This window comes from Thermobia domestica, chromosome 4 (assembly GCF_964235325.1).
Source record: "Thermobia domestica chromosome 4, izTheDome1.hap1.1, whole genome shotgun sequence".
NCBI lineage: Eukaryota > Metazoa > Arthropoda > Insecta > Zygentoma > Lepismatidae > Thermobia > Thermobia domestica.
Window position 1 is genome coordinate 328442569 of NC_137457.1, and position 14184 is coordinate 328456752.

The 14184-nt window shown below is 34.3% G+C and overlaps 1 protein-coding gene across 1 annotated transcript in view; it reads right to left on the reverse strand.

Moving 5' to 3' along the window:
* The window catches only part of Polr2A (RNA polymerase II subunit RpII215), a 59367-nt gene that overhangs the window by 21946 nt on the left and 23237 nt on the right, over positions 1-14184 (reverse strand). Inside the window, exons 11-16 of the mRNA XM_081756849.1 lie at positions 9415-9505; positions 6574-6692; positions 5149-5317; positions 4196-4365; positions 2813-2941; positions 1073-1295 (exon numbers count right to left, since the gene is read on the reverse strand). Coding sequence (XP_081612975.1) covers positions 1073-1295; positions 2813-2941; positions 4196-4365; positions 5149-5317; positions 6574-6692; positions 9415-9505 — 901 coding nt within the window. The remainder of the gene's footprint in view (positions 1-1072; positions 1296-2812; positions 2942-4195; positions 4366-5148; positions 5318-6573; positions 6693-9414; positions 9506-14184) is intronic.

The following is a 14184-nucleotide window of genomic DNA, read 5'->3' on the forward strand; positions in this document are numbered from 1 at the left end:
AGTACATTTGTCACCTTCGTCAGTAGCTATGGAACACTTTTATTTAATTTAATTTTATTATTATTGTTCCACTTTTCAGAATATCACTTTGCACTTTTTTCGTGTGTCCAATTAAAAAATGATGTGCTTTAAAAAATCTTGTCAGTTTAAATCCCTTTAACTGAAACAAATTCTTCTCTTGAATGATATACAACTCTAAACACTTTACATTTGGATACAATAATGATTATATTCTTTTATAAATTACATGAATATGCATTAAATCATATCCCTAAATAAGCACCACATGCATCAATTACTTCAACAGATACCTTCGTCTTAGCTCAGAAATCTTTCGATCAGTTTTTGCGGAAGCTTTCTACTCTTCCCTATCCTAAGACAGACTTTTCATTTCGATGTACTTTTTCTTCCTTACACAGACACCATCTGGCACATTTTCTTAAGATTAACCAACACTCAACTGTACTGTACCAAGGGAATCCTACAAGGGTTAATATATTCTTAGTATAATTTACTGCTAATTTTAGTTTCTTGTATGGAAATACGACTAACTTGAATAAAATGAATATATATACATTTTTAGTCCAATCCTTTCATTATTGCCTAGCTGCCAAAGCCAACATGATTGGTTGCCGATACTATACTAGGAATACAAGAATTCTTTTAGGATTCCTAAGGCGCATTATAGCTGGGCGTAAATTACGCATTAATTAGTTTATATTAAGTAATAATCCTACCTGTTAGGCTTCTAAATCACCACTGAAAAAAATGTAACAGGTGATACTTTTACTTGCCGCTCGCAGTATCACTAATTTAAATAAATCTATTTTAACAGAAAATGACACAATACTAAAGAATAAAGGTTTGAGACATTATTTGTTTCTTATAATTTACGTCTCTCTCTCTCTGATGTCATCATCAAGGAACTTAGAAAGGATCAGGTCAGGAAATTTTGGGAGCTACACGAAAATTTTTGGAACAATAAGATTAGAAAAAAAATCATTCTAATCATAAGGAAATAATGGTATTGAGAACAATATAAATCAACACATAGCACTAATTCAATACTTGCCTGTTTCTGCAGTTTTCACAGCAGTATCGATAAGACCTTCTCGACCTCCCATAGCGTGAAAGAAAAATTCTGAGGGTGTCAAGCCGGCCAAATATGAGTTCTCTACGAAACCTCTGGACTCAGGACCGTAGTCATCTTTGATAAAATGGGGGAGTGTCCTCTTTCGGAAACCAAATGGAATTCGTTTTCCTTCTACGTTCTGTTGACCTACGCAGGCAATAACCTAGCGGAAGGATACAATATACATTAATACCAAACGAAATAAATAGACACTTACTACACAAATAAATATTTATCACAGAGAAAGACATAAGACGTTAGTAAAAATACAAAAGCTACGTTAAAATGAGTTTAGTTTCACATTTGAGGTAAGTGCTCTACCACTGAGCCACCGTGCCGTTCTCCTCTTCCAGTTTCAATAGATAGATATCGCGAAAATTGGAATCTATCCTTGGGGCGCTGAATAAATACCAAAAATATTGCTCACTCTTTCTTATCAGTTTTGTTCTTTGGAAATCGCAATTTTAAAAGTGGAATTAAATTAAGAACTACTCACAAAGCAACTAACTCACAACAGCAAAAATCGTAACTGAAATGAAATTAATTATTTGAGTTTTACGCTCCACAGTTACGCCAACTAGGTTAAAAAAGACGGTGATGATGAGAAATGAATGCAACGGTAGAATGAATAAAATGGGAGGAAACTGGAGAACCACGATCCCCCCCCCCCCCACAGTTGTTTGTCCACTGTAAAGTCCACTTGGCGCGAATTGGGATCGAACCAGGAACCTCAAACGCCAGAGATGAACGCTCTACCACTGAGCCACCGCGGTCCAAAAATAGCAATTCTACCACCATAACATAAGCGAGGACCCACTCTGTGCTCCAATTCTTGTATACAAGAACTAGTACACTACGCGAGATGTTATCTCGCAGCGATAAAAATTCCAATTTTCACCGATGTCACTGCTCTCAAAGCTTCCCCACTGTACCTGATTTATTCACTGTGAAATCAATAACAGCTAAAAGCAACGTAATTATGCCATACCTCTTAAATTCATACTACCCGCCTGCTTAGAAATTCCGAATTACCTGTTTCACTCTAATACGTCGAAAATTTGCCCTCCATCCCCCCTGCCCCCCCCCAAAAAAAAACTGAATTTATTTTAAACTAATATTATGATTTAAAAAATACTATTTTTGTCTGACTCCTTGAAAATCATAATTTCCTAACCCAGTTGTTCCCAGCCTCTTTTAACTAGCAATATGCTGTACTGAACGTCCATATCGCAACATATTTATATGATCTTTTTTATTAGTACTCAAACTACAATAAAGTAAGACTATAAATTTTTATAAAGTAGTGACTACGTAATAGAGTCTTTTTTCCGCCGCTGGAGGCGTTAAATGATACATTCTGCCTCAAAGCTGATTCTAACTAGTTACAAAATGCTTCATGACTTTTAAATTCTAAAATTTCCCGTTACACCGATTGGGAATCGCTTTCCTAGTGATTAAAACAATTTATTGAAATTTAATTGATAAACATGTACACAATGTATTGAATATCCATTTGAAATGTACAGTTTAAAAAACTTCCTTAACGTTATTCCTATAGAATATTGACAAACTAGTCTAACGATTGATTCAGTATTTATTAACCCAACTTATTGCTAATTGTCTTCCCTCATATGACTTTTTCTTTTGTTACACAATACAAGCCGAGTAGAAATTAATTACCTGAGAAATATTGATGTTGGAACCTTTAGAACCTGACACCACCATAGCCTTTAAGTTATTGTACTCTGTTAAGGATTTCTTGGCAGAACCTCCAGTTTTGTCTCGAGCATCGTTCAAGATGCGGTTTACCTGTAACACAAGAATATAATTTTAAGTACTTTATACACCTTATTACCACTGATAAAATATGTTTTCCTTGTCCCACACAATGCATAAATTACTAAAAAGGTACTCTAGGGATAAATAATACTAATAATAATAATAAAATAGAGTGTATCCCCACGGAAATCGAATGGGGGTATACGGTTTGTTGCTTGATTTGGATACAAAACCTATGCGCGCTACCGCCTCGGTTATGCTCTCATCCACTCAAAAGCCTATAACAAATATTTAACTCTTCTCCAAAACACGAAAGAAAATAACATCTTTAGGTGAATTAATGGAGGTTGTATCACCTTCCTGATTTTTATCTCGCTGATTCTCTATCAAATATTTCAGGCATCACGAAGTAAGCAAAAGGGCACATTTTGAAATACACTTAACTGCTTTCGAAATAGTACAGATAATAATTACACTATGGCACTATTGTCCGTCTAGAGTGGTATTACTGAATTTTGAAAATTGACAGTACTTCATAGAACATTTCACACACCTTATGCGTTTCACAGCAATATATCGAAAGAGGGACTTGACTAAAGTTCAAGGTCCCTTGCTTAGCCGCAAGACTATATGAGGCGCGGTTGAACAGTTTTATGCATATTCTGATTCACCACGGGAACCCTTAAGCACAACAGGCATAGTACTAATCTATTCAGGAACCACTTATATTACATCGAATAACTTACAACTCACAACAATGCCTTTGTTCCAGATCTTTACACATGAAATAAAATAACCACCATTCTGGCTAACATTTACAGTTACGAACTAAAAATTACACAACGCAAACTGAAGTTTACCGTTCCTTTTTAGTATCGAACCTAAATGAGACGGGGCCTACATTTACAATGGGATCCGAACTACATAATTTAGGTTTGTATTAGGGACAAGCAAGCCCATCTGGAATCGAAACCGGAACCACGCGCACAAAGAGCAAATACCCTAACCACTTTGCCACGAACGGGCACATTCGACTAGTTCTAACGTCTAATAAATATCTTTTGAATAAATATTTATTACTATTAACTTTACCGGTCATGTTATGACAATTTGCGAATAGTCATATTACGCTAAGAGAAACTATATTTCACACACTGTACATTTATATACGTTGCAGTCTATACTGTAAAACCAGGGTTCCAAATCGAGAATCTGCTCAAAAAGTGATCAACCTACGTCTGACACTGTGCTCTGTGTGAAAAATGATTAATATCGAAAACTTACCTGGTTCTCGAAAGTCTGCCTCAATGTGTTACCAGGCGTAGGTTCAAGCTCCATGTTATGAGCTTTCTGAATAACTTCTATCACGTCTTCTTTGGCTTTCTTAATGGCTCTCTGGATTTCTGTGTACGTCTGAGGATCGGCAATGGTGTCACCAATACCGATGGAGTGACCTGGTTCAACAAGAGGATTGTTACTCACAATGCGGATAACACACAATAAACATTACTTTTTGAGTACTGCAATGAAGTATATGCAACTAGAAGTTTAAAGAATGTTATATATAATGCATTACCTACCAAAAAATAGTAAAACCAATTACAACACTTAAGAAGTATATTGTTAGTGCTTCAACAGATAGGGAGAATTTTCCCCTTTCTAATCTGATGGGACATTTCGGAGAAAGCTCAGTGTATACTTTCAGTGTTGCGATTATATCGCGACTATTTTCTGGTGTATGTTCCGTACTTACGTCTGAGAGATCTAACACATGTTATATTATTCTGCATACTTATATGTAAAAATATCTAACGTAAATAATACACATATTATAATATTTCTTTCAAGTATATCATGCAAACAACATGTATATTGGTATCATATCATAATGAATCGTTATCTAAGGAGGTACACTTCAATCAATTTTGATAATAGCAAAGTTGACAGTGTAAAATACTTCCTTACTTTAAATTATTCCAGTGGAGTATTGTGCAAAGATAACACAGACTCGAACTGGTTTCCTGGCGAAACTTAAAACCTATGTTACTTGTTTTCAAGATACCGTCCTGTAAGTTATGCGATTAATATTGAGGACACCAGTCACAACAACTTCTCTGTTTAAGATATGAACGTTTTCCAAATATACTAACAGCCATATCAGCATGCTTTAATGACATGGCAATGGAATCTAGCAACACCATATCATTAGTTACAAAAACAGAAAAAATTGTGATTACCTTCCAGAAGCAGCCAGTTGTTTACTACCGTCTGGATATTACCATAGAAGCGACCACACACTTCGTGTCCCAATTCCAACATACAAATATGTAGCAAGGAGCCTGCAGAAGAACCTAGCGTCTTCTTACATAAGATGCCCATAATAAGTTCTCCATGCTCTACCATAACCTACAACAAATGTACATATAAACTTTAATATTCAACCTGATTACACTGTTAAGTACAAAATGTTAAAAGTTCTCATCTACGAAGCTATTTTTCAATCATATTCATTTTATTCCACTGAGCATTCCAACCACTTGGCATTCCAAAAATTCAGTTTCAAATTTTTAATTCTCAGTAGCAAATTATTTATTTAGTCTTTGGTACAATTCCAGCATTTGCCTGGTTTGAATGAGGAGAACTACGGAAAAACCTTGCTGAGGATGGCTTGCCGGAGAAATCTGTTACACGTTTTCGACCTCGTGTCCCCACTGGGAATGAACCCGGGACAGCTTGCACCAAGGCAAAAGCGTTAGCGACTACGCTACGCAGGGTCACTAAAAAAATGTCTGTAATACTTTTATTTGTAATCCTAATTTTCTTACTTCAAGAGTAAAGCTTCAGGGATAAGCCAGAAACTAATCATGTACACGCAATGAGTGAAATGCGACTGATTGGACCGGACTTGCACCTGGGACCTCCGGCATACCGTGCCGATGCATTAACTACGCCACCCTGTCCCAGCCATTTACTTTCTCATTTACGAAATCGGTGTTCTAATCTCGGAATCTGTGGGTTTGTGCCACAGACCCTTGCTGTGATTGGAAAATCCTGTGTCCATATACCAAGCACCTTATGACGGTTGTGATTTCATATTATATATATATATATATATATATATATATATATATATATATATATATATATATATATATATATATATATATAAGGAGGAAACAACTATTTATTTTACACAGCAAATCCTCACTTTTTTTATTCTTTGCGTTAGAATTTGGTGTGTAAAATAAAAAATCGGCTGTTTTCTTCTTCCATTAATATATAATCATGTACAGTTCTTGTCGGGAATCAGAGCAAGATGGAAGTAAAATGAAACTTAAATAATACAGTATATACAAATACAGCAAACTGTTCCGGATACATATGAACAAATCTGATGCGTCCCTGCAATTGCGGACGTAAGATGTAGTTAAAGGAAGCACGTTGCTTTTATTCAGTTATCGTTTCATCTACCAGGTCCAAGAGGGTGCGCCCGCTGAAACAGAATCGCAATGGAAAAGAGTATTCCAGATAAAATTCAATCAAACAAGATTTTGAAACAATGTCTAGACAACAGTTTACCCGTCGTTAAAACACGAGCTTCGCCTCGCCACGTTATGGTAGAATCCACTTTCGGGAAGAAACTTCTGACAATAGTTACGTACCTTTGTGTCACCAGGAGAAATCCACTTGTAAGGTCCATCATCTTCGTCGTCAGGATGAGTGGAATGGGTACGAGTTACGTTCACATTACCAGGTATAATAAGAGAGAACACTTGTTTTCCTGTAAAGAAAATTAACAATTACTCATAATCCTTATTGATAGTTTTTTTGTTTATTACATACACTTACGGTACAAGTAATTTGTTCGATTTACGGCATAAGTATATTATTATTTAAATTATTTCATATCCACAAAGTAAAAGAAAAACAGAAATAAATGATCGGTGGAATGCTAGGGATTCGAATCCTGATCTTCTGCTTGGCGGGCGGATATTCTATCAATTAAGCTACAAGTAATATGAATAATTTTTCTATGCTTCGAGAAAATCATACTTATGGATTCCAATATGTGAATTAACTTGAATCTTTATGGATCTTCTCAGGGCTCGGAGGGTTAGCAATGATTAATAGAACGTAAGAACAGCCCAATCTGAATTCACCTTTCAACATCGCAACACAAAGATAACGTATTTTCCATCATTTCAGTACTTGTTATTCTTCTGACCCCATTCTTAAATGTACTCCACTGCCCAGCTTTCTATGTGGACAAGATTCTTAACCCTCTTTCGATTTGCACAAGTATCACCCAAATTCCCATCTATCCCATTAGAATACAACTCTTCATATCAATATATTTAACTACACGCCGCACATCCTCAAAAGACTTCCATCAAACTCACTCATGTTCCTCAGAAAGAAATGAGATGATAGTTCTGTTACTATCGTATCCACGGGGCGCATCCATGGTCTTGGCCGTTTGTAATACCCTACCTAATACACCTAGTTTTATTTTCAATTATTTTCTATAGTTTTTTCGTAAACCCTTTCCTTATTGTACTCTTCCTTATTTTAGTTTTCTTTTCCACTATCTATCCTATGATATCAACTCTATTATATTATTATTATGTACATAAATTGCATTTTTTTTTTAATCTTTCCCACTTTCAACCTACCAACATCCTCATATGTCGCATTTGAAGGTGATGACCATCTGGACCTTCACAGCCACATCTCTTATTTAATTTTCTTTTCTTTTCTGCCTATTTGAATAAGCGTTTCGCCAAGAAACCTATAAAATACCTCTTTTAGGTGAGTATGATTGTTTCTACTATATATACTGGAGAACTGTGGAATACGTGGTAAAGCAAGGGACTGGTTTGGTTCGTACTTAAAAAATCGTAGGCAGGTCGTAGAAATAACGCATAAGAATAATAACATTGTAGAAAGCTATTTATCAGATGAATTATGTATAAAACACGAAATTCCACACGGATCTATTCTAGGGCCATTGCTCTTTCTTTTATATATTAATGATTTTGAAAAAAGCATATCTTCGGCAGATGTTACCCTTTTCGCTGACGATACCACTGCTAGTGAGTAGAAAAAATGAAAAATTATTGGAACTGAATGCTAGGCAAACACTAAATGAAGTATCTCTTTGGGTGAAGAACAATAATCTTTTTGTTAATGTTGAAAAATCCATTGCTATAAATTTTCATAACAAATGCAGTAAACCAATATACCCTAACCTATATCTGAACCAAAATAAAATTAACTATACAACACACTGTTCGTTTTTAGGTCTTACTATAGATCATAACCTGACATGGGAATTTCATATAGTCAGTTATTAATAAATTAAATAAAATATGTTATGCACTAAGGATTATTAGATAGAAGGTAAATTTAAAATTAGCTAAAACCTTGTACCATTCGTGTTTTAACTCTATCTTGCAATATGGTATCATGTTCTGGGGAAATTCAAGTCAGAGATTTAATGTTTTCAGAATTCAAAAGAAAGCCATAAGAATACTTTGTGATAAGAAGCCGAATTTTTCTTGTAGACATTTGTTTAAGGAGGTCAATATATTTCCACTGGATAGTTTATATTTGAATCGTCTCTTTTTGTATTTGAAAGAACACTCATCGGCATTCGTAACAAATAAGGATGTACATAATCATAATACGCGAAATAAGAATGATTTTCATTTGTGTAATCACCGGTCAGCAATGTATCAAAAAAGTGTAAGTTATGGTGGTGTTAAGTTGTACAACATGTTGCTTATTGATATAAAGTATGAAGAAAATATGAAAAGGTTCAGACAAAAGTTAAAATCATTTCTATTAGAAAATTCTTGTTATACGATTGAGGAGTACGTAAATATCATGACAAGGTAATATTACCTTATTTTACTCATGTAAATTTTTCGTACATTTCGTACATTACTTGAGGACATTCCTCGTACTTCTAAGTTCATACAAAAGAAAATAAATACAAATACAAATATAATACTAAACTGTACCAAATCTAAAGTACTACTCAAATCTTCAAGTCTTTTTTAATTTACGATGACTTGCATATTTTTAACAAATATCATAAATAGTGAACATAGAAACAATGCTGTACAAAATTGCCAAGACACTTTTGCTATCTATGTTCTTCCAAAATTTTCAACAAACTAACCCATACTATATTACCACGGTAGCGAGTGAAAGATAATTTAACCTTGCTGCTCACGGTCACAAGTTCAATTTCAGGTTATCTGTGAACAGTTACTGTATTCACTCGATTGTAAGCCGGAAATTTTTTTCTTGGTTCATAAAATGCTCTCAACTTAGAATCGGTATCATTAAGCACAGCCAGTAAAGTAGACGATACCCTTTATCGGCGTCCATTTATTATGTATCATGACCATTCACTAGCAAGTATCATCACCTTATTTAGCACCCAAAAAAAATCTTACAATACGCCTTTCTCTGTTTAAAGTTTAGAAGTGACTTACCTGTCCATAAGGGTTTTGGCTTTAATATACTTGGCTGTGGCATTTTTCCATCCCAAATAGGAAGATGCATCAATAAATTCATCATTTGTTCCTACAATAAAATAATATATATAAAATGACATTTCTGACTGATAACAACGTTACAAATTAATAAATTTATCAACCGATAACCAACAATATTTCCAGTTACAGACTGCGAAGAAGGTTTACATGGGGTCATTAATGTTCATCTGCAATAATAAGAACGAGGAAATATCTTGCCGAGGACCTATATTTAAAAGTGTTCAGCAAAAAATGCAGCATTAAAGCAAGTGCAAATACAATTTAACTACCGTATTTGACTACTACTTCAGTGTCCTATTTCAACACCAAGGAAATCATCATCTTATCGCATAATTATCTTGTAAAGGACAAAGAGACTTTGTTATTGTTCTTGATTTCAGTTTAGCGTCCCTTTCAGCAGCGAGGCTACATGAGACATGGTCCTATTGGTTAACGTGCAATCTGAGCCACATGAGCTCCTGCCGGTAATCGAACCCGGGTCTCCCATGCCAAAGGCGCGTACCCTAACCGCTTAGCCACGAAGGAGCTCATTAAGAATTTGTGTTAGTTTTCATTTTATAATATTAGTATAAGTACTGCCATTTGTTTATGTTATATGTACTACGAACATAGTGTATAAAAACAGCACTACGCGTGTAAATGTTCATATGCCAACATGATTTTCATTAAGGACTACAGCAAATATAATACGTTTTTCGTTACTTCGCATAAATGTCAAATATATCGGGTACAGCTTTGCTCATACCAAAAAAATAACTTACACAAATGCTCACAGTCAGTTACTAGACATTTATCTGATATGGTTAGGAGAATTTCAAATAATGTTCTCAAGTGATTTCCTCAGTGAGTTATTTTAACACCACTGTTCTTCAGTGCACAATCCTGGAATATCCTGATATCAACGTAGCAGACTACCGGATTCAAATTAAGCCTTTCAGATTGTGGACTAAAACAGCCAACCATTAGTTAACGTCAACTCACTCCTAGTTGTCTACCTACGTCTTTTAATTCTACGTCGAACAGAATAGTAGATCCTCAAAATACTAGCGTGTATAAATGGTATAAAAGCAAACACAACAGACAAAAAGTCAAAATCTTTAGGGTAATATAAACAGATTTCAATAAACATCCGACACACCAAAATCACTTCATCAATTGAAATCGGCATTCACGAGTACCTTCTCTGGTCAGTTTAAAAATATCAAAAGAATGAACGATAATTCTTTTAACAACGGTAATTCAATTTAACTTGATGCCACAATAAAATACGCACTTTCTCACGATGACTTTTTCTGTGGCTGAGATTACTAGTTACGAGCTAAATATTGAAAAATACTAAGAGAATGTTACAAGTGTATTAGTCACGTGCTATCTTAAATAAATAAATACATACATACATAACAAAAATGGCGCTACTTATCTCAGGTAATGATAAAACCAGGGTGGAAAAAAATCATGATTTTTTTTTATTTAAATCGATTTTTTTGATTTAAATCAAATCTTTCTTTTCGCGTAATCAAGTCACGAACTGAAGATAATACATTAGGAATTAATATTAAATGTTAATTATGCCATTTAAGTGAAAGTATTGGGCTTGAATTTTGAATTGATTGCCAGTCGTTAACTTATTTCAATCCCAAATAGATATGCAAGGGTTCGGGAAAAAACAGTCTTCTTTATTTTCTTTTTTTTTTGGGGGGGGGTCGGTTTTTTCTGCTTCGCTTGGGAAGTTTTGGGCTTTATTCCAAATTCTGCTTTAAATTGACGAAACAGGTTTTGTTACGCTTCTCTACAATACAAAAACTCATTTAAGTAATAGTGGATGAAGATAATAATACAAAACCTCGAAAATAAACATTAATTTCGAAAACATATTTCAAACAATTTTAATTCTTAACACATTTTATTATGAATCCCAAAAAATTAATTTATGTATATAATAAGTTTCAGTTAAGTTTTAACTTTCAGATGCATTATAAGCAATATTTTTTATTGTGAATTAAAAATACAAAAACAAGGAAAAACTGTTACATGACATACAGAATTTATTGTACTATGTGTGTGAATTCAAACAAATAATACATCGGGAAGATAATAATATATTTACTGAACAAACGCACAAAACAAATGTAAGTTTCGACGCCGTAGCCTTCTCAAAAATAACATGTTCTTCTCTTTGTTCATTACGTATACCCAGTGGCTCAAGTGGTATAAAGTTGGCTTCGCATTCGGGAGGTCATGGGTTTGATTCCCGTTGCCGACCATCCTGACGGGTTTTTGTGTTTCCCTCAGTCCTACCAGGCAAATGCCGGGATGGTACCTACTAAAACAGGCCCTGGCCGATACCTTCCCAAATTCTTTCCATGTTGTTGTTAGATATCCAGTATAAAATAGCCTTTGAGCTGCATCAGGTGATTGTTAAATAAATATCATTTCCTTGTCAATCTGTTATAGCCTATAAGTTTATTATGTCTGACTTCCGTGACTTTCATAAACATTCGTACTAAAGTAACAATGAAAAAAAATATTGTTTTATTACAATTCAACGCATTACTTTAAAAGACTGAAAAAATGCCATCTTTGTATGGGACGCTCAAAAATCACCTAATTTGTTAATGCACATCTTGCTTCCGCCTTTGCTACCTCTACAGAAACTTCTTTGAAATGGAACAGAAATGCTAAAAATATATTTCTATTCATTTATTACGTACGTAATAATCTGTTACCACCTATCAGGTGCTTCGGTAAAGTCCCAAATTCTGTACTGCACAGACTGTTTCTTAAGCTTGTTTAGAGTCAGGAAAGTACTGAATTTTCTGTTTATGGATCATATGCGTAATATCGTTCATCTGAGCGTTTGGTTTTCAAGGCTCTGGAATATATAACCAGCATCACGGTTTACCCAGTCCTAAAGGTTTCTGAATTTTTAACAGGAATTCAACATGTCATTACGGAACTTTCCCTTAAAAAAAGGGGGGAAAAAAAGAAAGAAAAAAAAACCTACGGAATACATTTAAGTGAAGCACAACAAACGTGAGTGAGTAGTTAGTTTTTCCGCTGCTATTGGGAAATCCGGGATTCAGTCCCGCATTCGACCATTCCGACAAAAGTTCTTAATTCCATCTGTGAATGTAGAGATAGTGCGTGTACTGTGATTCCTGGTTGATTTCATTTCTTATGTTTTAAATTGTTGTTATTACTAATTACCAGCAATGACGGATTTGCGAAAGGGGTTAGGGTGGGGGGGTCTTTCGGACTGAAGCCTGTTCTCCGAAATTACGGAATTTCTAAAACAAACGAAATTTTAGTTATGTCTTTACTCATAAACTTCAAGTTCCCTGAAATGGAAATCACGCATTTTTAAGAAAAAACTAACCATTAATAAGAAAAAAAAAAAAAAAAAAAACCCTCTCAAAACACTTTTCTAAATCCGTACTGATTATTTGTATAAAATGGTATTCAAGGTTGCATCCGGAAGATTGTTGCTACATCATTACACAGCTACAGTATAACAGAAATGTGGAAGAATGCTCTGATGGATATATTGAAAAACATAAGTTTAAGTATGTGCTAGAAACTAGAGTACTAAACTCTAAGAAATGAAACACGAATAACTAAAAATGAAATGATCTAACGAAGAAAAAAATGTCGATAACTCAGAAGTTAAAATAAAGTTATATAGCCTCTAAAATTGCTCTTAAATACTACGTTTAATTCATAATGTTTAATTCATAAAACATGTGCTCCATCCATCATGATGGTGAATTCTAGAGGGAAATATGGCACATTTAGGTCATGAAATCTTGTTTAACTATAGAGTATACTATAAGAAAGCTATTTAAATAGAAAAATCATGAAAATGAAAAAAAGCCAAAATTTCCATTTTTTCCCTAAAAAGCCGGCTATTTTGCATCTCTAATCCTAAACAATGTTTCTTAAGCACTAAGGAAAAGTACGGCGACGCTTATCAACATTATACTTTTTTTTTCCCACAAAAGTTGCTCATATTTAACAGGAGCATACCTTTAAAAAAAACTAGCTTGCGGCACGAAATACGTATAACAAATTTCGCCTAAAGTTATAGAATCTAAAAAAGATTTAAGTTTTGGAGAGGGAATCGAACCCCTTTATTATAAATACACCCCTATTATCTGGGAACAAACAAAAAGACGCGCACACAAAAGAATTTTCGTCTTAAATATCCATGGTGATTTTCTCGTTGGAATAAACGATTTAGAAACCTTATGTTACGAAGATATGAAAGCAGAATTCCTCCGTTACCCGTTCAAAACGGGATTTTCCCTTATCACCCTCTGCATGAAATACTCGTTTTCATACTGTGCTGTACATACATTTGCATCTTATTGTATTATGATTATCTCCCATAATTGAAATAACACACCAGAGGCTCGATTTTACTTATTTTCACTTTAAATTAATTTATTTCGGAATTTGATTTAAATCAAGGATTTTTATTTAAAAAATCAAGTGATTTAAATCTCGATTTAAATCGTGATTTAAATCAGACTGATTTAAATCAATCCACCCTGGATAAAACAACTCGTGCATCAATCCAGTTATTAATGCAGGACTTGCGTTTCGACACACGATTTCATGTGTCCGATTACCGCCATCTACTAAATTTTGTTTTTCCCCTTTTCAAAATTAGAATAACAATGCTATAACGTACTGACGCCAACTATTCTC